The sequence below is a fragment of the Equus asinus genome, chromosome 9 (assembly GCF_041296235.1).
Source record: "Equus asinus isolate D_3611 breed Donkey chromosome 9, EquAss-T2T_v2, whole genome shotgun sequence".
In the NCBI taxonomy this organism is placed as follows: Eukaryota; Metazoa; Chordata; class Mammalia; order Perissodactyla; family Equidae; genus Equus; species Equus asinus.
Genome location: NC_091798.1, coordinates 85,789,755 through 85,814,165, shown reverse-complemented (window position 1 = coordinate 85,814,165; position 24,411 = coordinate 85,789,755). Strand labels below are relative to the sequence as shown.

The 24,411-nt window shown below is 39.5% G+C and overlaps 1 protein-coding gene across 4 annotated transcripts in view; it reads right to left on the bottom strand.

Annotated features, from left to right (window-relative positions):
* HAPLN1 (hyaluronan and proteoglycan link protein 1) overlaps positions 1–24,411 on the bottom strand; it is a 76,944-nt gene that overhangs the window by 25,747 nt on the left and 26,786 nt on the right. Inside the window, exons 1-2 of one of the 4 annotated variants that reach the window (XM_070517830.1) lie at positions 18,766–19,074; positions 7,495–7,620 (exon numbers count right to left, since the gene is read on the bottom strand). In XM_070517830.1, coding sequence (XP_070373931.1) covers positions 7,495–7,594 — 100 coding nt within the window. In that variant the 5' untranslated portion in view covers positions 7,595–7,620; positions 18,766–19,074. Of the gene's footprint in view, positions 1–7,494; positions 7,621–8,231; positions 8,426–8,615; positions 8,640–18,765; positions 19,075–24,411 lie in introns of those variants that run through there. The other 3 variants (XM_070517831.1, XM_070517832.1, XM_014857044.3) reach the window with 3 other exon arrangements.

Below are 24,411 nucleotides of genomic sequence, written 5' to 3'. Positions count from 1 at the left end.
GCCATTACGCTATAGGTCCGTGCATTAGCTGAGTCAACATTGATTCTTGCAAAGTTGCAACCAAAGGGAGAGGCTTCTATGTTTAATGGATTTTTCTGGGTATTTGGGAAGGTTTCCAAAGAATCATTGGCTTCCGGCATAATTTGCCGATTTCAGCACCCAGGACTGAACAGAGAAAGCAATGGCTGCTAGTGTGAATTTGTTGCTACCTGAAAAGATGATTAAATATAGGTTTTTATCCCTGGAAACTTCCCAAAATTTGTTCTTTTAACAGATTCTTTATAGAATAACCTAGAATTCAGCATTCTAGGTTATTCAATAACAACTATAGCAATATTCTTAATTTTATGCATTTAAATCTGATAAGTGATAAAAACTTTAGTGAGTATAAATACAAAGTTCTAAATGCTAAGATCTTTTTGTTTGGTAACTAATTCTTTTTTCCATGTTTCCACCCTATTTAACACTTCTTTTATTCTTTCTTGTCACCTTTGTTGCCGTGATAATATTGTCATTAAGCTCACTGAGGAGATCTCTGTCCTTCCACAGAGAATAACTCAGTGTTTTGCATGAAGGAGACAAATGTTCAACAAATGCCTGAATGAGTAAATTTTCTCAAAAGGACACACAAATGCACAGAAGACTAGGACATGGGCTAGCAGATGCAAAGTTGGTAGGGAAACGTATATTTCTAAATATAGATTAAGGGATTGATAGAAATTGTATATCAATCTATAATCATTTCATTCCTTGCTCTCTACTTATAACCATCGTGTACGTGTGTATATATGTATAACTATATGAGTTTGTGCATCTAGTGTAGCAACTATATAGTCAAAGAAACATATTGCCGTATTTTGACTTATACCTATAATTTAAAGAAACTACTTTTCTTGTTTGAATAAAAGTAGTAACACATAATGCTATCTTCTCTCTGTAGCATTCCACAATTTTCCTACGTGGCCGTTATCATAGTCAATGGCTCTAGATCTGTAATAACGTCTGTCTCTCGCTAGACTATAAAGCTGATGAAGACAAAGACCATGTGTTTTGTTGATCATTATATCCCCAATCCTGTTTATAGTGGGTGCTTGCTATAGACTGAATGTCTACGTCCCCCCGCAATTTCATATGTTGAAACTTGATCCCCAGTGTGATAGTACTTGGAGGTGGGGCCTTTGGGAGGTGATTAGGTCATGGGGATGGAACCTCATGAATGGAAGTAGTACCCTTATAAAAGAGACCCAGGAGAGGTCCCTTGCCCCCTTCCGCCTTGTGAGGACTCAGAGAAAAAACAGCCATCTATGAATTGGGAAGCCAGCTGTCACCAGACACTGAATCTGCCAGCATCATGATCTTGGACTTCCCAGCCTGCAGAATTGTGAGAAATTAATTTTTGTTGTTTATGTCACCCAGTCTGTGGTATTCTGTTATAGCAACCTGAATAAGTATATATCTGTATGTGTGCAGGATAGGAGCATTTTTGCATATGTATGTATATGCCTACATATACATTTTCCTTCTTCTCTTTTGGGCTCATCTATTATATTCATATGGTGATACTCTTAGTTTGATCAAGTAATAAGCCTCTGTTTAATGTAGTTGGTTCTTACCATATTTGGTTTCACATCCTATATTAAACTAATTCTAGATTTTAGAATTGGTCATCTAATACTCGTGATATTGCTAATTTTCACAATTTCATGATGAAATTCTCTGGTATTTTATAACTATAATTTCTAGATAGAATTATTAAAGTATATATGTTTATCTAAATGCAATTTGGAAAATATACTTGATATTTTTGCCTACAAATAGCATACTCTGTCTCAAAAAGAAAAAAATGAATTAATTTAACTTTTCACAACAGACTCACAGAGTCCAAGTGAGTTTTAGGCGGAAGAGAGGGAATTAACGTTGGAGTAACACTTATCTAGTTGCCTGATTAAACTCTGGCTCTGTAGATGGTTTGTAATCATACATTATTAAATTCACTCCACTGCTTTGGATCCACTCTGCACCACCAGATCCAGACTCTGCAGATATTACATAAGGAACAGGATAGCACTGCAGTGATCAAAGGTAAATGGAATCCTCTTCAAAGCTGCATGCACCCTTTAGGAGGAATGTGGCCACCTGCCTCTGGTGGACTCTTGCTAAGAATAAGATGCTGCAGATAGCATGGAAGCCATGCATACGAAGAAACAAAATTTGTTACCCAAAGTCATAATTCTCTTCCTTATTTCGTGAACTGCCTGTTGTTTCATGAACTGGAAAGATTACCCTGAGATTTGGAAAGACCAACTAGGACTTTATTAGTAAAAGTATCTGAATTTTCGTCCTGGATTTATTCAACAAGCATTATGGATCACCTACCATGTGCCAGGTACTGGTTTATGTGACTGGGGTACATCAGGAAGACAGAGATCCCTGCTCTTCTGGCAGAGATGGACACAAACATTACATAAAAATAGGTAAAGTAGATAGCCAGCGCTACAGAGAAACGGAAAAGAAGATCTGAGAGAGACTGTGGTGCCCGAGGAGGGACAGAGAGCAGTACTCAAGGTGAGCTCATAAAGAAGGTGAGACATGAACTCAGATTTGAAGAAGACCAGGGGATTAGCCAAAAGAAACTGTTCCTCATCAGCCATGCAACCTGAGACAAGTAACATAAAAGCTCCGGGCCTTGATTTTCTCATTTGTACAATGGGATATTGATCTAGATGATCCAGACTACAGCCCTTTTACATTCTTAAATTCTATAAACTATGCTTCAGCTCATGCTGGCTTTACAGAATCAAAGCAGTCATCTAGTTCAGGTTCCCTAAGCCCACACAATGTGTCATGTGTCGCTAAATGCTAAGGATGCCGCAGAAATTAAGAAAGGCTCATTAGGATAGTGGTAATTCGGAAGCGTCTTATTACACTCATTCATTTATTCAACAAACATATATTAAGCACCTACTATGTGCCAGGTACTGCTCTATAGCTGCGGTGTGACAAAGCTGACAGTCTGATGAGGAAGGGGAGGCATGATAGCAAGAAGTAACACATGCCACTCTGGGGCAGAGGGGTTAGAGACGCATGCAGGAAGGAGGAACCAACCACACTGAGTGGGCAGTGTCCACTTTCACCAGGGGTTCTGGATCCACATTATTTTTTCTACCCATAGAGATGAACTTTTGACAATTCTTTCGTCAGAAAAATCTAATTGTTTTATCTTTTGAGAAAAGTGACAATAACTTTTACTTATTAAATGGAAGGGAACAGTTTTCTTTTCTGAGATTTCCTCTTACTATTCTTTTAAAAAATTAAAAGTAGCTTATCTGTGTTCATCTAGTAAGTATAGTAAGGAAAATATTACTAAAGTTTGGGAAACTTCAGTTTCTCCAAGGGAAGTAAAAGTGATCAGATAATATTTAATACTATTGGAGAAATTTTTTTTTTTTTTAAATTGGCACCAGAGCTAACACCTGTTGTCAATCTTTTTTTTTTTCCTTCTCCTTCTTCTTTTTCCCAAAGCCCCCCAGCACATAGTTGTATATTCTAGCTGTGAGTGCCTCTGGTTGTGCTATGTGGGACGTCACCTCAGCATGGCCTGATGAGCTGTACCATGTCCACACCCGGGATCCGAACTGGCCAAACTGTGGGCCGCCGAAGCACAGCTGGCAGACTAAACCACTAGGCCATGGGGCCGGCCCCTATTGGGGAAATTTTAAACTGTGAAATTAAAGAGGGAAAAGAATTCAACTTATCCAATGTTTACTTCATTAGAACTAAGGTAATGATATGGTTCTGTCAACAAATCAATTTGTAAAGTATGAGCTTTTTCCATCAGTATTTGTGCTCCCTTTTCTGTTTAAAAATCAGTTTTCCATGACAGTGAGGCAGTAATTAACATGACAATGACAACTAGCATCTATTAGGAGCTTAGTGTGTGCCAGGCTTGGTACTAGGCACTTTTCTTTCTGTCTTACTTTTTTGAGGAAGATGAGCCCTGAGCTAACATCTGCCGCCAATCCTCCTCTTTTTGCTGAGGAAGACTGGTCCTGAGCTAACATCCTTGCCCATCTTCCTCTACTTTAGATGCAGGATGCCTACCACAGCATGGCTTGCCAAGCAATGCCATGTCCACACCCGGGATCCAAACCGGCGAACACTGGGCTGCCGAAGCAGAATGTGTGCACTTAACTGCTGTGCCATTGGGCCAGCCCCATAGGCACTTTTCTATATATTATCTAATTTAATTCTCACAAAGCTCTATGGAATAAACAGTGATTATGCCCAATTTTATAGATGAGGTAACTGAGACTTAAAAAGATTAAGTAAATTGTCCAAGGTCTAAAATCAGTAAGTAGCTTTAGGGGAAAAGCTCTTGAACTTGTCATCAGAAGACCTGCATTTGAACTCCAGAGGCAGGAAGCATTGAATCTCTGACCCAGAGAAGGTCAAGCAGTTATGTATTCAATACAACTATAACTGCTTTGCTTTTTCCATTAGTTAATGGTCAGAAAATTTTTTTGCTGTCTATGTAAATGTCTTCTTAAAAGTTGTATTTTAAAAAGTATATTCATCATCTTTGACATTCTACTGGTAATTCAAAGTCTACCCAAAGAGTTTTTAAACCTGATCTAAGTATTTTAAAAAGTGTGCTGTTGTGTGATTTGGTACTCCATATAAAATTCTTCCTAATGGTCTCAAGTTTCAAAGGATTTAGAAGCTGTTTGACAAGGCGCATTATGAAATAAGGAATATAATCCGTTAGTTTAGACTGTTATACAGATGGTATTAACAGCAGCCATCTCTTCCTGTAGAAGGATTTGAGGAAATTGCTATCCCCCACATTGAGGACAGTATATGATATACAAGCTAATATCTTGATTGCACATTCTTAGCAGACTCCATGGACAAGTGAAGTTTGCTTTCTTGTGTAGCCAAACGGATTCAATAAAAAAATTAAAGAGAATGAATTAGTACATGTGCAATTTTATCTAAATCTGTGTCTTTCGACATAGGAAGCCGGCAGAGTTTCCTTTTTCATCATCAGAAAAATGCTTTTCACTAGAAATGCTTTGCACAAGGGTCTACACTTGCCATTTCCTTTCCTGGTAATTTGATTTAAAAAAGAATTTTTTTAAGCCAAATTAAATTTTTTTGTGCTTATATCTCTGTAGAAGCTTCCACAACAAAATTTGGAGGAAGCCTTTAGAAAAATAATTAAGTAACTCTTATGCATGAGACTCAAGAATGTATCATCAAAGCGTTGGGCATTTTTATCAAGGCAGCAAAGGAGAATCTGAGGACGATGTGCATTATTCCGCTGACATCATTTAGTCCTGGGGAGCTTAGAGTATAAAAATAGAAATTTAATGAAAAATGGGAGATAGAAAAAGTGTTTTTGCAGTAATGTGAATTTTGAACAATTTTCCATCACTAAGAGAAGCTCATACTGCTTATCAGTACAATTCAGGAATTTGAGATTTAGATTACTAATTTAATCATCTGACTGCAAAATTCTTATCAAATTCTTATCCCTCTGGGCCATGTTTGATAAATAAAAGTTTTAAATATAAGAAAATAATCCAGTATTTCAAGTAAGTAATGATATTTTCTGCTTTAGTGATTGTCTACTTTCCCTTACGGTTTATTTTTGGCCTGTAGAAGACAACTGAAATCATGGCAGGCCAGTCGGAAGTCTTCCTCTGAAGGACTGAAGAACATGAAAGTTCAACCTGAATGCTGTTATAAAGGAAACAACCTTTTTATTGGATAAAAAGTAATAAGAACAGGCATTTGGAGCAATTTGAAAACGAATTCTAAAGTGTGGACATAGTATTACACTCCTGACCCAAATTGCATTTCAGTATTAAGTTTCCCAAGCAAAATATAGGCCTTGTCGTTTTATTACTTGAAAGCTCTGAGCAACTTTCTAAGAATATGAATTTGCAATTAAAATGAAGTGGACTATCAAGGCATTTAAAAAAATTTGAGAGTGTATGCAAACAATCTGGATAGTTCTGATACCTCGGGTCAGAAATTTCTTTGCACTAAATTTCAACGGAATGTATGTAACTGGAAAGGCCGGAGCAGCAGAAGTTTTCCTTGCTGAGAAAACTCGAGACTGACTTCTAAACTCCCCAGGAGTAAAAATGTATTACAGTTTTAGGGGCAATTTAGACTAAATGGTGTGTACATAGTTAATAAGATAGGTATCTGTCTAATAGTAACTTGAAACCACATCTTAAGGTTATTTTACATCAGATTTAAAACTGCTATTGTTAATAATAACTAGATATTATTACCATTTTGGCTGAATTGAATTCTGTGACTAGACATTAAAAGGATGTTATTCCTCATCAGAAATCTCTGTGTGTAAATATAGTCTTTGGGAAACAGCTCTGATTCTACCATATACATTAAAAGAATCAGCTGAATCAGCAGTTGCATAGTAAAATTTATGATTATATAATTCCTTTTCACAGTCCAAGAGTGAAAAACATAAAGCTATTGGAAGCAAAGAGAACTGAAAGAGTCATGTCTAAAATAGGTGGACGCTGTCAAATTCAAAATTCTATTTGGGTAGTCATGCATACAGGAAAATACTTTTAGCCAGACTTACACTATCATTTGACCTTCACAAGTCATACTTTCCAACCGTGAATGCAGTTTTCTGAGACTATACTTTTGACCTTGAAGATATAACTTGATATTTTATGTCTCTTAGCAAACTTATAATGCCTCTGGTCCCTAAACTGAGGTCATCTAAAATTAATATCATATCTTTAAATGGTTAAATTCTGTAATTCTTATTTTAATTATTCCGCATACAAGGGCAAAGTGGGAAGCTACAGTTCCTTTAGAACTATCTTTCTCTTACTGCATAGGTCTCTCAGCTTTCTTAATGCAGGATGTCCCTCAGCTGAAGCTGGGACTGAGGAAATAGCTGCATTGCACTGCAGCCTCCAGTCTCGCCACAGCTCCCAGGCTTAGGATTTAGCTGAGCTGAAAAGACAGACGCAGGGGCAGTATATTGGTCTGTGGGGCTTAAAGCTTTACCGAAGGAGATTATAATAGGGTAAGTTACTTTCTTTCTGAACCTTAGCTTGTCTGACTTTCATTTTCACGTTGTTTTTTCTCAGTGATTACTCTAACAGAATGACCTTACATCGTAAGTTTTACTTCCTATTTCTGCCCCCTTTTGCCTTTTATTTAAACAGATTTTATGCCTTCCATTCTACTTAGAAGACAGCAACTGTACTAAAAAGCCTTCAACAATTGCATCAACTCCCTGCATTTGGACAGTCTTAAGCCATTCCACTTTAATTGTCCCCAATTCTTAACTCTACTGTAATGCAATAGCATTCAGAAGCCAGGGAGCTTGTTCACCAATTAGCAGAAAGGAAAAGAAAAAGTCAGTGCAGCAGAACGAAAATTAAGAAACACTAATCAAGCATCTCAACTCTAAGTAACTTGAAATTAATTTGACTTTCTTACCTTGGATGTGAATAACTCTGTCGTGATCTAGAGTGTAGTTGTCTGAACGGTGATCAGCCCCGCAGATTGAAATCAGCACCAGAATAAGTAGACTCTTCATCTTTGTAGCCCAGAGAATCTTCTTCACTGTGAGAGCATCGCATACAAAGAGGCATGTGAGATTTGGAACCCTTTGGAGTGTTGCACTGCACAACTTATTACCGCCTTATCATCATAGAATGGGTCTGTACAAATATTTAACCCAATCTGTTCAGAAAGTTCCTGTAGCTGTCTTTGAGAGCTGAAGACTGCAGCTTTGAACAATTCCAGTTTCCTTTATGTAGCCAGAGTCCAAACAGTGTTTAACTCTATCTTTGCAGAATTGTAAATCTAGACATTTAAAACAGTATAATTTTGATATAGAGAGTTATGGCAAGTTACAAAGAGATGTGGCAAGGACATAAATAAACTTAAAAAAATTTAAACCTTTGGCTTTGAAATATAAGTTAATAAAACAACAATTTGATACATATATATATATATATATATGAATATTTATCATATTTATCACCTGGTCTAATTAGGAACTGAATCTTAAACCAGGGCAAATCAAGAATATTTTCATGAAACTGGACATCATCATTCATTTTACATGTGGCTTCCTAAGCAGGTTAGATTCTCTTGTTCCAAATAGAAAAGAGGCCAAAAAAAAATGCCTGATTAAGCAGAAGCAGCACATTTGATAGAGACTGACTTACCATCTTACATACTGCTTGGGTCTGTGGTGAATAGTTGAAAATTATGGACAAACTAGGTTAGAATTGTGCCTGCTCCCACTGCAGTCATCCTGATTGATTTTTCATTCATTTCTACCTAAAATGCTGACGCGCCAACTTAGAGTGCCAGGTAGGGTCCCTGCAGTCAGCAGAGCCACGGCTGCAGGGACTGTCCCTGCCAGCCTCGCAGGGCAATTAGGCAAATGAAGAGCAGAAATAGACAGGGAGGCGCAGCTCTGGTCCTAAGTGACACAGGCAGAGCCATCACTTGGCTGTCCTTTATTGAAAGAACAATTTAATTAGAAAAAATTCCCCCCCAAATATAATCATTGGAAGGACCAAGAAGTGATTCCAAGTGATACAAACCTTCGACCTTTGCAACATTTGCCAGGCAAGAATTTCAGGGTCGCTCCTCTGTTGTAATGTGGAAGCTGAGGCAAATATTAACAAGGGCTTTCTTTTTCTCTCATGCACACAGCAGCCTTAACAATACTTGGCTATTTTTAAAACTGAAATTGCACAGTACTGGCTTCTCACACTAATTTGTTTTTTCCAGGAAAGCCTGACTCTCTGGAATACTTATTAAAGAGCTCTGAGTCTGTTCCTGGAGGTCCTTGAGGGCCAGCCTCTCTACTCCACAGCCTAAGGCACTGTTCACAGAAGTGTGCCGTGTCCGTGTCTCCCTCAACCCGGCCTTTCCTGGGACCCAACTGCCTCTCTGCATTCTCCCCTCTGAAAATCAGCAGTGTTGTGATACTGATGACTTCAGTCTTTCATGTCTATCTTAACCCTTTTCTTTTTCTTCATTATATCACAGAAAGAAGATGGTGGATGAGCAAACGGAGAAACTCATTTTTCCAGGAAACTAAGAGTGCCATCTTCAAAATTCTACCTGATTTACTGATCTTCTATTCAGAAGTTCACTTGCTTGTTCCTCTGAGGATTTTTTGGAAATGATTATTTTCTTGAAGCTACTGATTTTTCTCCATAGGAATATTATGCACATATATTACCTATTTCAACCCAGAACTATGCTTTGGGTGAACAAACAGAATAAAACTGACCTTTTGGCATTTGGAAGATAATTGGGGCAATTGTAGACACAACCTAAAACACTGGCAAACCAGCACAAGAGGTGTCCTGGGCTCTCTGCTTGCCACAGGAATCAGAGGGGAGGGGGAAAGTGGAAGAGAGCGTGGAGGAAAGCATACCATTTTACCTGTTAAAGAGAGGAGATATTCTAGGTAAGGGGTCAAGATGAGCAGAGGCAGAGAATTTGCTACATTATTTTTCACATAGTGTGGTCATTCACAGTATAATTTATAGGGAGTTGTATACCTACCACGACACACACACACACACAGGGTTAGAGTTCTGCAACCTACTGTTGCAGGAACCTTGATTTTTATTCATTTTTACGTAAAATCTATTACACAAAAATTTATATATCTCCTTGAATTCCATACCAAAGCATTAAAAACTTTACCACTAAAGGTTCGTTTCATTGAGCTAAGGTATTAACTGTCCAGCAAGCAAATTTTAAAAATGCAAACATCCTGGGGGAGGGAATTAACGATAACAAGAACAGCAGGAATTCCTTTTAGTTGAATGTCTACTATTTGCCAAGCACCATGCTAAGTATTATGCACAAAATGGCGCATGCAGTCCTTATAATAATTCCGTGGGACAGATATTTCCATTTTTCCTGACACAGACCTTGCTGAAGGTTGCACATCAGTAAGCAGGAAAGTTTGTATTCACTTTCAAGCAAAAACAACACCTACTTTGAGTTGCCCTTATTTTTCTGAAAGAGAAAATTAATTTGTTATTTGTTTTATTGTCTTTTTTTATTTAGGTCCTTTAGCGAGAACCTACTATGATCTTAAAACTTAAACTTGTGTTATATGTGAATACAAACCTTTTTTCCAAGACTTACCCAAGAGAAGTCAGATGACACTTGTCGTAGCATGATTGTGCCCTGCCTCGTCTATACCACCACCCTGGCGCCACGGACACCGCCTCAGTGGCTCATGTGTGCTCATACACATGCAGCCACACACGCCATCTTCAATTTTAAAAAGCCAAGGATACCACACCTCTTCAGTGATTTGTGATTAAAATAGAAGCATCCGTCAGCAAACACTTCCAAGTACCCCACACTGGCGCTGACGCACTCCAGGTAGGAGTGAGCTGACGTATGTTATCTTTGCTACCGTAGTGCATAACATCTGTCTCACCAAAAGATGCGAAACTAGAAAAGAGAACTTAAGGGGCAATCTTCAGGTGTTTCAGCAAACTGCAAGTATAACATGAGATACGGCACACTAGATTGAGGTCCTTGAGGACAAGGCCGTGCGAGCGGTCTGTGTGCCGGTCCTCAGAGAAGGACGCCTCAATGTAGTAGGAGGTCATGTGAGTGAATGAATCTGAATTTTGCTTATTTGCATTTTGTAATGATGTCTTTTCCAAATATCTACGTATGCTAGGTAAAAGTTTTTAGTTTTAATATGAGTAAAATTTAGGAAATTTGGGGGACTTTTATATAACTGGCTATTGCCAGCCTTGAGTTAGCACTCTGGGTTCACCTGTCACTCACACCTTGATGGTCTCTTTTTACAGCCTAACTTCCCTGCTGCCCTGATGCTCCAGCCAGCTTCCAGATGAGTTCAGATTGAAATGGCTGTGTTCAGAGTGAACGACACATGATAGGACGGTAATTTCACAGTTCTGCTTTGGTGATAATTGAACCCCTATTTGAAAGGAACATACTCTAACCAGCGTAGAAGTCTAATAGTTCAATAGAAACAAAGATATACTTTTGCCGATAGTCTAATACAAAAGTAGCCAGTTGCTATTCCCTACACACCTACAACGGTAAAATTATTGTATCCGATAACGGAGAAATAGAACCAAGTGGAAGGCATGCCTGCTATTTTCTGTGCCTTGAGGGCTAATGCCACTATTTCCTGAACTGCTATTCCATGCCAGGCACGTCCTTGAAGCTTCATCTATTTAATCATCATTTCTCAGAACAACTCAGTTGAAGTAAGTATGTTAGTCTACACATTTTACAGTTCTGGAAATGGAGTCAGAGTAGCGAAGTCCCCAGCATGTAAAGCCAGGAGCTGGGATCTGGGCAACCTGCACTCCCCACCGCTGTTACTGGTGTCCTCGAGGAGCGTCATCAGCTCCCCTAGACAGCTCTCACAACTCTTTCAAGGCTTCCCACAAGCTGGAATGTCCCTCCCACCCCTCTCTCGGGGTTGTAGGTGTAGCACTGATCACAGCCCTGTTTGCACAAGACGTTTGTGAGTTCAAAGCCTGAATGCTTTTCCCCACTGCATGCTCCACACCGAGAACCGTCCCGTGTGCCCAGGGGAAGGAGGAATGGAAACTGAGACCTGGGAGAAACAGTTACAAGGACTAAAGGAGCCAAGACCAGGGGGAGTTTTACACTGGTTGAAGATTACGTGTGTTAGTATACGGAGAATGGTGAAGACTTACTTTTTTCTCCATTGAGGGTGTAATGAAATAAATCAGGTTTCAATCTCCCACTTAAAATTTAGTTTAAAAATCAAGAGAATCAAGGGGCAGGCCGGTGGCATAGTGGTTAAGTTTGTGCACTCTGCTTTGGTGGCCAAGTCTTCTTGGGTTCTGATCCCAGGCTCAGACCTACACATCACTCATCAAGCCATGCTGTGGTGGTGTCCCACATACAAAATGGAGGAAGATTGGCACAGATGTTAGCTCAGGAGCAATCGTCCTCACACACACACACACAAATTATGAGAACCAATACAAAGTCTGCCAGAAATTGAATGAGCAAACCATAGAATCTCACTTGACAGAATTATTTTAAAATACACTGAATCTTCTCCTCCTTGATACCTTTTAAGTTTGATCTCGTTACAGGCAGTGTTTCCTAAAAGTTGGTCAGTGGTGCAGTGACATGACAAAAAAGAGAGAGAGAAAAGGGACTGCAAGAGTGTACTTTTTCATTAGATTAAATTAATTCAATTTAAAAAATTAGTTTGTTTTCTAAAGTAACTTTTCTTACCTTTTTGATACCTGTTAGAATGACTGTTATTTCACAGAATTAGAAATTTTAGACTTTTCAAATTCTAGATTATTCTATCCTTACTTAGCAACTGTATTTTTTTTAGATGACAACATTCTGCTGGCTCATCAAGTGTTTTGTTGGTGGTGGTTGGCTTTGTTTTCTGTTTTGACTCTCCAGGTGTGTAAAATCCAGGTCAGACCACTGACCCAAATGATGGCGAAAGAACTCGGACTACTGATGCATTTGAATTGTTCAGTGTGTGGAGGGATGCCTGGATCTTCACCTAAGCCCTGGGATTTACTGCACACAATGGAGCAGAATGCACAACAGCTTGGAATATACCCAACGCTCAAGAGAGAAGCCATGACTGAAAAAAAATCTTTGTTCAACTACACAACACTAGCTCCCCTCAGGGAGTGCGTCTGTATAAACTTCAAGCGGACACAGCATTCTCCCTGTCGTCTTGCATTGTTTGATGAAAAAGCAAGCTACTAAGGAAGTTAGTTACAGAGCATTTATGATGCCCTGGATTTGATGTCCAGCCACGGACATCATGGCGACATCCTAATCTGGCCATGGTCAATCTGTTCCTTCCTTGCTCTGGTATGATGCTCTGGCAAGCTGATAACCTGGAAAAAGTCCTAGATCAGGAGGAAGAAAACATGAGTTCTATTCTAGGTCTCATAACCAATGCATCAGGTCTCAATTTCTTCACCTACAAAACAGAAATAGTGATAATAACTTCTCAGCAGGGTAAAAAGTGCTTTTGAAAAAGTATAAAAACTATACAGGGGCTGCCTGGTGGCGCAGCAGTTAAGTTTGCACGTTCCGCTCCAGTGGCCTGGGGTTGGCCGGTTCGGATCCCGGGTGCAGACATGGCAGTGCTTGGAAAGCCATGCTGTGGCAGGCATCCCACATAAAATAGAGGAAGATGGGCATGCATGTTAGCTCAGGGCCAGTCTTCCTCAGCAAAAAGAGGAGGATTGGCAGCAGATGTTACCTCAGGGCTAATCTTCCTCAAAAGAAAAAAACCCAAAACTATAGAAATTAAGGTATTGTTATTAACCTGGCATGGCCCACCTCAAACCTGATAAATTTCTAGGAATAAAAGTAAGAAAAATAGCAAACTAAAGATATCTCCACCTGAGGGGCAGGTGAGTTCTAGAAGTTCACGGTTTCGAATGAGTGCAGGCGTCAAAACAGAATGTGGAGCCTGGAGCAGCAGCAGAAGCAACACCAGGAAACTTGTTAGAAAAGCAGATCCTTGGGGCCCCCCCTCAGATCTCCTGAATCAGGAACGGGGGTGGGGCCCAGGCAGTAGTGTTTCGCAGGCCTGCCCCTCCCCCAGGTGATGCTGACGCAGGCTCAGATTTGAGAACCACCGGTGTAAGCCTTCAGGATTGCCAGGTGTTCTCCGTCTTGTGGTTGAGCCTCTGGGAGTCTGCAAACCCCTGGAAATAATGTTGCGCCTGTGTTCATTTTTCCTCTCTCTACTTTTCCTCATTTTCCCTTTTTCTACAGTGCATGTATTTTTTTTTTTAAGCGTTACTTTAGAACACTGGAAAGGAATGCTCATATCATTTTTTAAAATATTAAACAGATGGGTGGATACTTTTTCCTGTCATTTTATGAACTTTTTATAATGTTGCTATGTTTATAAAATTAAAAAGGCAGAGAGGCTGGCCCGGCGACATACTGTTTAAGTTCCTCTGTTCCGCTTCAGTGGCCCCAGGTTCTTGGGTGCAGATTCCGGGCTCAGACCTACACACCACTCATCAAGCCGTGCTGTGGCATCATTCAGTATACAAAATAGAGGAAGAGTGGCACAGATGTTAGCTCAGGGCCAATCTTCCTCACAAAACAATAAATTAAAAAGGCAGAATACTATGTAATTCAATTTGGAAAGATTTCGATCCAAAAATGGCTAACAATTTAGAAAATATATTTGGCATTAAGAAGATTACTTGCCATGATTTATTTTCTGCAAGTTTGGGATGACTATCACTTACTCAAACAGTCTTGGAGAGCACCTAACACTGTCTCTGGACTTTTGACAATTACAGCACATCTGATGCTGAAGTCCCCTCGCAGCATCAGCTCTGGTCCCATTGCTCCTCTCTGAAGCCAGTGTAGTTTCTCTGACAGGCTCATTGAAGCAAAGGCCACTCAACAATAAGAAGGGCAATAAAAAAGTAGCGAAGGGGTGATAAAGGGAGTATTTGCACACTGTCTCTAAGTTTGAGGAAATGAATAGGTCACAAGAAAATGAGTACCGTGGTACAATTCCCAGATCAAGAACGTTGTAAGATGGCTTCTCTGAGAACGGGATTTGTTACAGAGCCTGCAGTCTCGCTAACGGAGGAGCTAAGTACGCCTTAGCTACTTGTATAGAAACTGCTTAGGTTTAGAACAAATCGCTTAAAAATGATCACTTTATTGAGCATCACTTCGTTGTGGATGTCTCCACCATTTACTTGTGGTTTCTTTCCTAATTAAAAGTCTCAGAAATCTCAACAAGTCATGGACTTGTGCCATGCAAATAAAACATGAGAGGTTGAACCTCGGATCCCCATGACACTTGGAATAAGCCGCATTTAAAAATTTATGAGTCATTTCTTTTTCTCTTCCTCCTCCACATTTTGAAATCAGACTTCCCCCCCATCTTTTCCCCTATATTTTCCATCATCGTTCTCTCTTTTTTCATTTTTCTTTTATGCTACTATTTCTCCATTCATTACTTACAAATCTTATCCATCTGCTCTTACTTCATTTTTTCTCTTCTTTTTTCTCTGTATTTTATTTATTACATTATTTGATACTGGACATTATCATATGATTTATCATCTACACCAGGGCTCAGAGTGAATGGGAGAACAATTTATAACTCTATGGGAAAGAGCGACATGTAAATTGGGGCCGTACGCAGGACACACGGAGAGATGGTGTGACAGCGATGGAGGAAGGCAGAATTTAGTTTCATTCCTTGCTCTGCCACTTTCTAGTGGTGACCCTGAGAGCAGTCATTCAATTGCTTCAGGTCAACTTTTTTATGCATCAATTGGAATAGTTGATGACAAATGTCAAAACCTTACATATATTAGTTGTTGTTATAGTTATTATTATCTGCTTTTTTCATACTGGAGATATCAGGCCCTCCATTGTACTCACATTGCATTTTAGGGCTGTCCTCCTCAGAAGATGCAGTCATGGATTTTTAGAAGGATAATGTCAACAATGCTTGTTTAAGGAGCATTCCGGTTCACTTACTGCTTTTGGCTGGTTCTTCTTCGCCAGCTTTCTCTTAGAGAATATTGATAGAGTTTGGAACAAACTCAGCAACCCTTCACTTAATCAAAGTGCATTTGCTCAAGCTGCTCATTGGCCCATCTGGACTCACTTTAGATAATTCTTGACACAGGAGTTAGACTTTCCCCAAACCAGCTTTATGAAAGGGCTCTGCAGTGCTTGTGTTTGTTTATAGGTTTTCTAAAACAAACATAAAAAGCAGATATGAATAAAAGCACAAATTGCATCTGGTGTGTATACTGTTCAATTCTACAAGCTTTTATTGACTACCCAGGGTGTGTTGGGGAAAGCGGTGCATATACACACTGACAAGAGCAGGACTTATTGGGACTTTTCCTGTTTCTGAGTAACTAACAACCTGGCATTGCTGGACGAATAAATGAATGAAGCACTTAGAGCAAGATTCTGACACTTCTAGGTTACAAACTCTGTGAAATCCAAGCTTTAAACTGATGCTTAAAAGTTGTAAACATTTCATTCAAAATTTATTTGCAAACAACACCTTCAGTTGGAATTGTGTTCTCTACCCCACTTCACACTGAGGTTGGGGATGGATTTACAGGTATAATGAAGATAGCACTGTATATTTATTTTACGTCTTATCTCACTCATTTTTCCACCATGAAAAGAGCAGGCAGAGTAGACTATGCCTCTCCAATCTTGCGGTGTGTCCTCGCCAGCTAGGAATCTCTTCAAATGGGATAATACCAGTGGATAGGCAGTTGTCGAAATCCACTCATATGACAAGAAGGAATGTAAGTTGTAACTATAGCAAAAATGGACTTTCTTGTCATTGTGTATTCTTAGTGTCTTTTGCATGTGTAGCCACATCATACAGGAAGGATGAAGTGTGTACACAGAAACGTCAATTCATCCTGACATTATGTACTTAAAAAAGTCTTTTTCCCTCTGCATTTACCCGTCAGTAAGCTCTCTTCCCAGCTCATGCAGAGGAAGTTTCAGACTTGCTGTCAATATATTCCAAATTCTAGTTCTAACTCTAGTGGATGATTCACAATTTGTTGGAGAAGAAAATGATACAATAGGTGGACAGGGAGAGTTATGGTCTCAAAGCCGTGGAAGGTAGTAGAGGTTGCCACAGCAGCTTCGGCCCGTTTCTGTAATCACTGTCCTATGTGCTATGTGTGGGTGTTCTTACCATCTCCCCAAAGGTTTTTCAGTTATGTGAGAGTTGCAAGTTTTCAGGGTCAGGAGGGGACATGTTTTCTGTAATTAATAGTCTGTCTCTTAACCAGATAGTTGTTAGGAGAGGAAGTCAATAAATACATGTTAGGCAATACATTTTGGTGATGATGGTGATATTAAAAGAAAATAAACCTCTTATCTTCCCTTCTATTTATCTTGGGGAACTTATCCTACTTTTACTGCCCTGAAAATCATAATTTTACTGTAGAATATTAAGAATTAGACTACAATCAATATGAATATCACATTGTTATGCTCTTAAAAATGCATCCTTCATGGAATATAGAAGAAAACAGTTTCTATCATTACACATAAAGAAAATCATCAAAAACCAAATCACCTCAAGAACAATTCTTAAAAGATGATTAAATCTGTCAGAATATAAACTAGCAACACTGCCACTTCTCAGGCCATCTTGTAATTTCTTTGTAGTTTGACATGCTAAATGCTACCATGGTGTACTGGTATTGTAATAATGATCAAATTATGCGAATAATAAGTCCACATGCTAGAGGTCATTTTAACTAAAAGGAAAATTTCACTAAAAGTTTCTTTGTATCTGGCCTAGAATAATTTCATCAATAAACAAACAAACCATAAAGTATGTACATATGTTAGCATTGTTCTGAGAAAAAAAAGTTTTCTCTGGAGAATAAACAAGGCTACTCTAAGAAGTATGCTTGCGAGGCAAACTTGTAGAGGAAAGACGTCGTTTTATAAATTCATTCTTCCTTGATTCCATGACCAAAGATCTCAGTAGCATCAACAACAAAGCATTATATAGAATAATATAAAAATTAGACTCTAAAAATATTTTTTCTTAATGTATAAAATAAAAAATGAATTATCCTCATTATCATTAACAGTAAATGATTTTTGAACACTAACAAGGAATTTGGCACTAAATTAATAACTCTCTAAAGGTAGACATTCCCTAGTGAATTGCAATTCAAACAGAACTTAAACACCAGCATTTTAAAGAGATCAGAAGGTCCCTTTTAACCAATGATGGATGTAGTCTTTTCTGAAACATTATAAAAGAATGAATATATATATAAAATAATATTAAGAACTTACATTGCTATCTCATTGTTTCCTAACTAACAAATCCAAAACCAGACAATACCAAATAAAATAAAACAACTTCCACTTTTTTATAACTCTTTACATCATTTTAAAACTATGGAAAATAAATCTCTCCTTCTTTTTTTTTTTTTTTTTTTTTTGCTGAGGAAGATTAGGCCTGAGCTAACATCTGCTGCCAATCCTCCTCTTCTTTGCTGAGGAAGACTATCCCTGAGCTAATATCTGTGCCCATTTTCCTCTACTTTATATGTAGGACGCCTGCCACAGCATGGCTTGACATAAGGTGCATAGGTCTGCACCCAGGATCCGAAACAGCAAACCCCGGGCCACCAAAGCTAAATGTGCAAACTTAACCGCTGCGCCACCAGGCCAGCCCCTAGGACTACTTTGACATGTAGTTTACATAAAAACAAGTTTAAAGATCTAGCTCACATGCGCACAACTAAATGGATACAAACCTCTTAGTTACAGGCTTTATAATTTGAAACAAAAGTTTTTAAATAAAGTATTTAGAAGTAGGGTTTATATGGATAGAAAACTGATCATAACATCACTTTCAATTAGATTACTTTTGAAATTATTTCTAACTGAGCTAGCAAAACACTATTTTAAGACTGTCTCATTTAAATTTTAGCATTTCTTATAAACTTCAAAATTTCAACAGCTGTCAGTTAAACATTATATTAACACTGGATCTAAAAATACAACCTCGAGTCCTCCACACGACAGCTTTAGTGCCATCACAGCTGTGACGGGAACAAGTCTTCTGCATAATGCAAAACCCAACTCTCAGCTCACCCCTGCATCCCACATGTCACTCTAAACTAGTTGACAAACAAAAAGAATCAGGCAACTCACATGTGTGTTATACGGTGATCAGACTCTGAGCAGGTGTAGAAAGATTTTAAATATATGTTAATTCTGATTGTTTACTAAATGCAAGAAAGAGTTTTACGATCGATGGTTTCCTGAGGTATCTGATGGCACTAAGTCATAAAAACAAAAATAAATCCATTCACGATCTTTAGCAGCAAAAACTTCTCTCTCCTCTCCCATTGAAGCAGTCTCCACCTCTTCTGGCTGTCGATTTTAAGTTATCTTCCAAGACTCTGAAGCAGTTTAGTATCGGTCCACATTCGACGTCAAAGCATGATCTCATCAGAATTCAGTTCACTGGTTTATGAGCAACAAAGCCTGTTCTAGCCCAAAGGCTGTGTCTACACAGCACAAAAAGGGGGAGGAATACAACATTCTCCAATTAACTTGGCAAATACTGGCAGCTAAGTTCATTAAATGAGTTTCCAAACCGTTTTTGTGATGTAAGATACAACCCAAGAATTCATCTTAATAGGTTTTTAAGTTATAGTAATCTTTGAAAGTGTTTTTTAAGCTTTTAAAACTAAATAATCCTCGTTTACGTCTTCTTTAGCTGAGGAATTTGCTCATTCTGAAAACAACCGAAATCATTTCACCAACCTTTTTCATAGGCACCTAAGCTCAGTCAGTCGGTTACAACTGACTACTCTAGACTCCAAAAAATCTACATCATTTGTAAGTTTATTTTATAAAGAATAATGCTATTTAAAATTTTTATGTTATGTAAGTATTAGGTTTGCTATCAACTCAGAACTAAGTAATCATCTATGAGTATAACACAAAAATATGGGCAGTATTATCTCAAGAAGGAGGGAGATTGGGTATACCTAAATTGCAAAGGTTTTTCACTGTCCTAAATAACATGAAATCACCATCCTCAACCCTCCCACAGACTCACCCTTTCAACCTGGCTCCAAATTCTCACCATTAGATTTACCAATACACAGTTCCCAAGGTCTTTGCCACTTCCAGCTTGACCGTGGTTTTGTAAAATATAATGGAGGGTCTCAAGTCCATGCTAGTGAGAGCAGTGTAGAAGTGACAGTGTTCCTGGGTGGGTACCGACCAAGTTAAGAGGAAAGGAACAACCATAAACACTAAGTTTCCCTTTTCCTCAATTTTCATAGAAAGCAATGGCTGTTCCAAGAATAATTACATAAGAGACCCAAATTCTCATCGATGCTGGGGAAATGACAGTCGAGGATTATTTGTGTACTTTGAATAATGATCTTTGAATGATCTCTTTCACCTTGTTAATTTTAGCAGGTACGCAGATATATTTATGTCAAGGTGGCGAAACGTAATCCTGAGATATACCACCTGGAAAGCAAGGGAAATTGTAACATCGTATGACACTTCAAAAAAGGAACTGCTATCCCCAAATTGCAGAAAAACCTCACATACACAGCTTTCAGTCACCACCCTCAGATGTTGGTAGTAACTGCATACCTGAAAATAATTTTTAGTGCACATGACATTGCAAATACTGAGAGAACCACTAAAGATATAAATGTCATGGGAAATAAAATGTCAATGGCTGATTCAGAGATTGACTCCCAAAAAAGTGTGTTTTGCAGACAATTGTTTAAAAGGCAAAAGCTCCTATGGCTGAGAGCAAGCGAACAGAACACGAAGGAGGAGGAGCAGGAGCGGAGTGGGGAATTGAGGGCAGGAGGAAGAGACGCAAAAGAAGAAGAGGAGGAGGAAGAGGAGGGGGCCCGGGAAGAGGGATGGAGGGAGGGAGGGAGGGAGGGAGAAAAGAGGGAGTGGGGGAGCGAGGAGGAGGAGGAAGGAAGAGGAGGAGGTGGAGGAGCACCGGAAGAGGGAAGGAGGGAGAGAGAAAAAGAGATGGAGAAAGGGGGGGGGGGGGAGAGGAAGGAGAGGAGGGGAAGCGAGGGGAGGGGGAGGGGAGGTAGGAAAGTGCAGCAGCTGGGAAGAGAGAAAGAACTGTGTTCCTTAGCGCTAACGGACACCTGGGGAAAGCAGCCAGCACTACAGCCAGTAGAAATGGGAGAAATGACACAAAGGTCAGATATCACAATAGAGTACCCACTAGAGAGGCTAAGTGAACATTCTGAACAGATCCAGGGAGGGAAAACCCAGTCTCTGTTCAGTATCTCAGGGGCTCCTAAGTTACATCCTCTGTTATATGAAGCCACAATTCAAGTCATCATCCATTGAGCAGCACTTCACGTCAGGCAAGCAGAAATAAGGCTCAACTTCAGACCCCAAAGCAGTCACCCTTCAGAAGGCTGAGGAGCAATAGAAGAGAGCAGGATGCTAAGTGCACAGAAGCATAGTCAGGGTACCATCGGAGAAAGAGGAGACGCTCTCCAGCAAGCAAGAGGAAGGCCCGGCCCCACCCCCCGCAGTTGTGCAATACGGCAGCCTTGGCAGGCACCTAACCCAGTCTGGGTGGGGATAGGAAAGGTTTCACGAAGAAAATGACTGCTCAGCTGGATCTGGGTGACAAGAAGAAGAGAAGAGGGAAGCAGCTGTTGCTGTCTATTAGAATGGCACGTGCAGAGGCATGAGTGTGAGATGGCTTGGGCAGCTCCTAGGACTGCGTGTAGCTCCGTGGGCCTGGAGGATAGGACTGTCAGAATGGATGGGCTGGAGAGGAGGCTGGACAGGCAGGCAGGGGCAGCGACGAGAAGGCCCTGCACATCACGCTCATCTGCATTTTTCCTAATCTTAGCAAGTCTTCGAAACAAAGTGCCACCATCACCGAGTGATTTACCTTATCTTTACACATTTCATAATAATACCGTGAAAATATAACTGCGTCGGGGGCCACATTACAAATAGGGATTTTCTGAATCATGCCATATATACTCTGTTCACTAGGAAAGATGCATGCATAACACACTTTAAAAATGTTTCCAATTTTTCACAAAAGTAAAATGTAAAAATTTCAAAATGTAAGAGGTTAACTTATAGCATTGATTCTCACTCATTCTTCAGGAAGGCCAGATTAACATAGATATCGATATAAATTCATTGATCGGTATAATCATGGAACACACCAAAAATTTAATACATTTTCATATTGGATTATATCGAAAGACTGTCAAGCCACACACTTTAGAATGGCTCTAGGAATATTTATGGGATTCAAAAGCAGAGTCTAGCCCATTGTGTGAATGCACAAATACTGGGACGCAAGCTCTATGAGGGAAGACACTCTGTTCCCTTCCACATCCTCCGGCACACAGTAGGAACTCAGGGGCGCTGGTTGTGCACTATGCACTGCAAGACGAATGGCAGCCCCCAGTGTTGTATACTACACAACCTGCACAACTGTATGCTGTAGTCCTGTAGATATTACATATACTAAACACACAAACACACAACTTACCTATTGAACAAATCATCACATTTCATACAAAACTGTAGAAAACAATCATATGATTTTCAAACAATTAACGATGCACCTAAAAGTGTTTGATTCCATGCTAATGTTACAAAAGTTTAGACTCCCTGAGGACAAAAACCCTATTTTATTAGTCTCTACACTCCTGGCGTCCAGTGATTTTGCAGTGAGTGTTCAATGATTGAATAAAGGAGATTGGCCTTTCTGTGGTTCTAAATACACCCGATGCGAGGGTGAGCTAGAGTTAACTAAAGTAATTGCTAGAAGAACTCAGTTATTCCTTGTTTTGTGTTGATCGCTATGACCCTATCTGGCCTGCCTCAACCTCATCCTGTCGTGGGCAAATCATCCAAGTTTGCTGCGTATTTGAAAAGCATAATCTACCCTGACACAAAAGGACCATTTTTGGCCAAGAGAATACAACTGCTTATATCTTTCTGCAAGTATTTCCACACAAGCTCTTGAAGTCCATTCGTAGGAGGGCATAAACCATAAAGGCTTTTAAGACATTTACATGGGCTCTCATTGCTAACTGTTCATCTCTCCTACCTCCAGTGCCAATCCCCAGCCCATCTTATTGAGAATATTCTCACACTGATGGAAAATAAACACAGTACAAACCATGGAAGGCTTACGGGGACTGGGACTGACTTTTCATCAGCATCAGCATTCTCTACTTCATTTCATCACTCCGGTACTCTGGAGATCGTTTGAAATTGTGCTACGACCAATGGCAGAGTCAAAACAAAAATTAGTGATGTAAAATGTAGTCAAATAGGTGGGTAAAAAGTAAAGAACAAGACTTGAGGCCAAATTATGTATCTCATTTCCTCCTACTCGCTAATTTAAAATTAGCTTAAGGATCATGCCCTTTGACCCACTCGTTGCAGGATTTTCTGACCTCTGTCTTAAAAAGGGAAAGATATGACAGGAAGACAAAGACGCAGCTGTTACTCATGGTGAAAGGTAGAGGAGGAAACAAGACCAGTCTGTCAAATATAATCACCTTGGTGCAGCTTCCTGAACTCTGCTATCCTTTCCCGCCAGCTTATGGAAACCTCCCTTGGTTGGAGGACAGACCAAGTTAGTGAAATCCACAAACGTTAATTCTTATCTGAGTTGGCAATAGTAATAGCACCAATGAAGTAAGAAGGTTTAATGTCCTTGGACTTTAGATGGTAATTTCTAGCAATGAATGAATTCAGAGGCAACCATGCCACCTCTTCATTCTGCTAATGCTGACTGACAATGTAATGGGTCAAATCCAGTGCAAACACAGGCATGTGCCCCACCCGTCAGCCCACCCCCACCAATGAGAGATAGTCAGCAAGTGAACTTAGGCGAGCTCCCTGAATCTACACTGCTGGGCCAATGGGGTGGGAGAAGATAGTAAGGCAGGTGGGGTGCAAAGCGACACAAAACAAAAGAAGGTCATTTAGCTTTCAAGGCGTTCAGGAGCAGGATAAGGTTTATTTTCTCCACATCTGGACGGGTGTGTTGTTTTTTTTCATTCCTGAATTTCAAGGGAAGAATTTCATTCTGTAAAAATGCCATTGCTCAAAAAAAGAAAACAAACAAACAAAAAGAAGTGAATAGGCAAAGTAGGCTGTTTGAAAGTTAAGGCAGTTAAGGTGACAGGTAATTAGGAATATAAAACAAAAGAGGAAATGTACTTAAAATAAAAAGACGTGTACAACACAACTGGTAGAAAAAAGGGCAATTGGTTGTTAAAAAGCAAAAAAACACGAGAACAAAGGAAAAGACAATGTTCTCATTGAATCATTAACTTCAATGATCTGATCTAGTCAAAGTCAAGTTTTAAAAACTGCACCATTGGCAAATATTCTCTCAGTATGTAGTGAACGGCCTAAGGATGCATCTGCTGTTTCTCCCATTGAGAAGAAGAGTGTGGCCCTCAGTTAGGAACCTCTTGACCACAATTTGCATTTTTAGTGATAGTTTAGGAAGGTCTTTGCAAAATAACCCTCTCAGCAAAAGCACACATTTTGGTTTAGTCACGTGCAAAGGCAGAAAATAAATAGCTACTTACTGGCATCGTATTCAAAACATTTATTCAACAATATTTTCTAGGCAAGCATATAAAATGCAGTCCATATCCCCAACTGTCTCTCACCATTATGGATTCCAAACCAGGAATGAGCTCTTTAAATCCCATTGGATTGCATTTGGTGCCATACCAGCGCCGTTCGGCACTCAACTTCCCCAGCTGGGTGCACCTGCCTTGATGGAAGCAA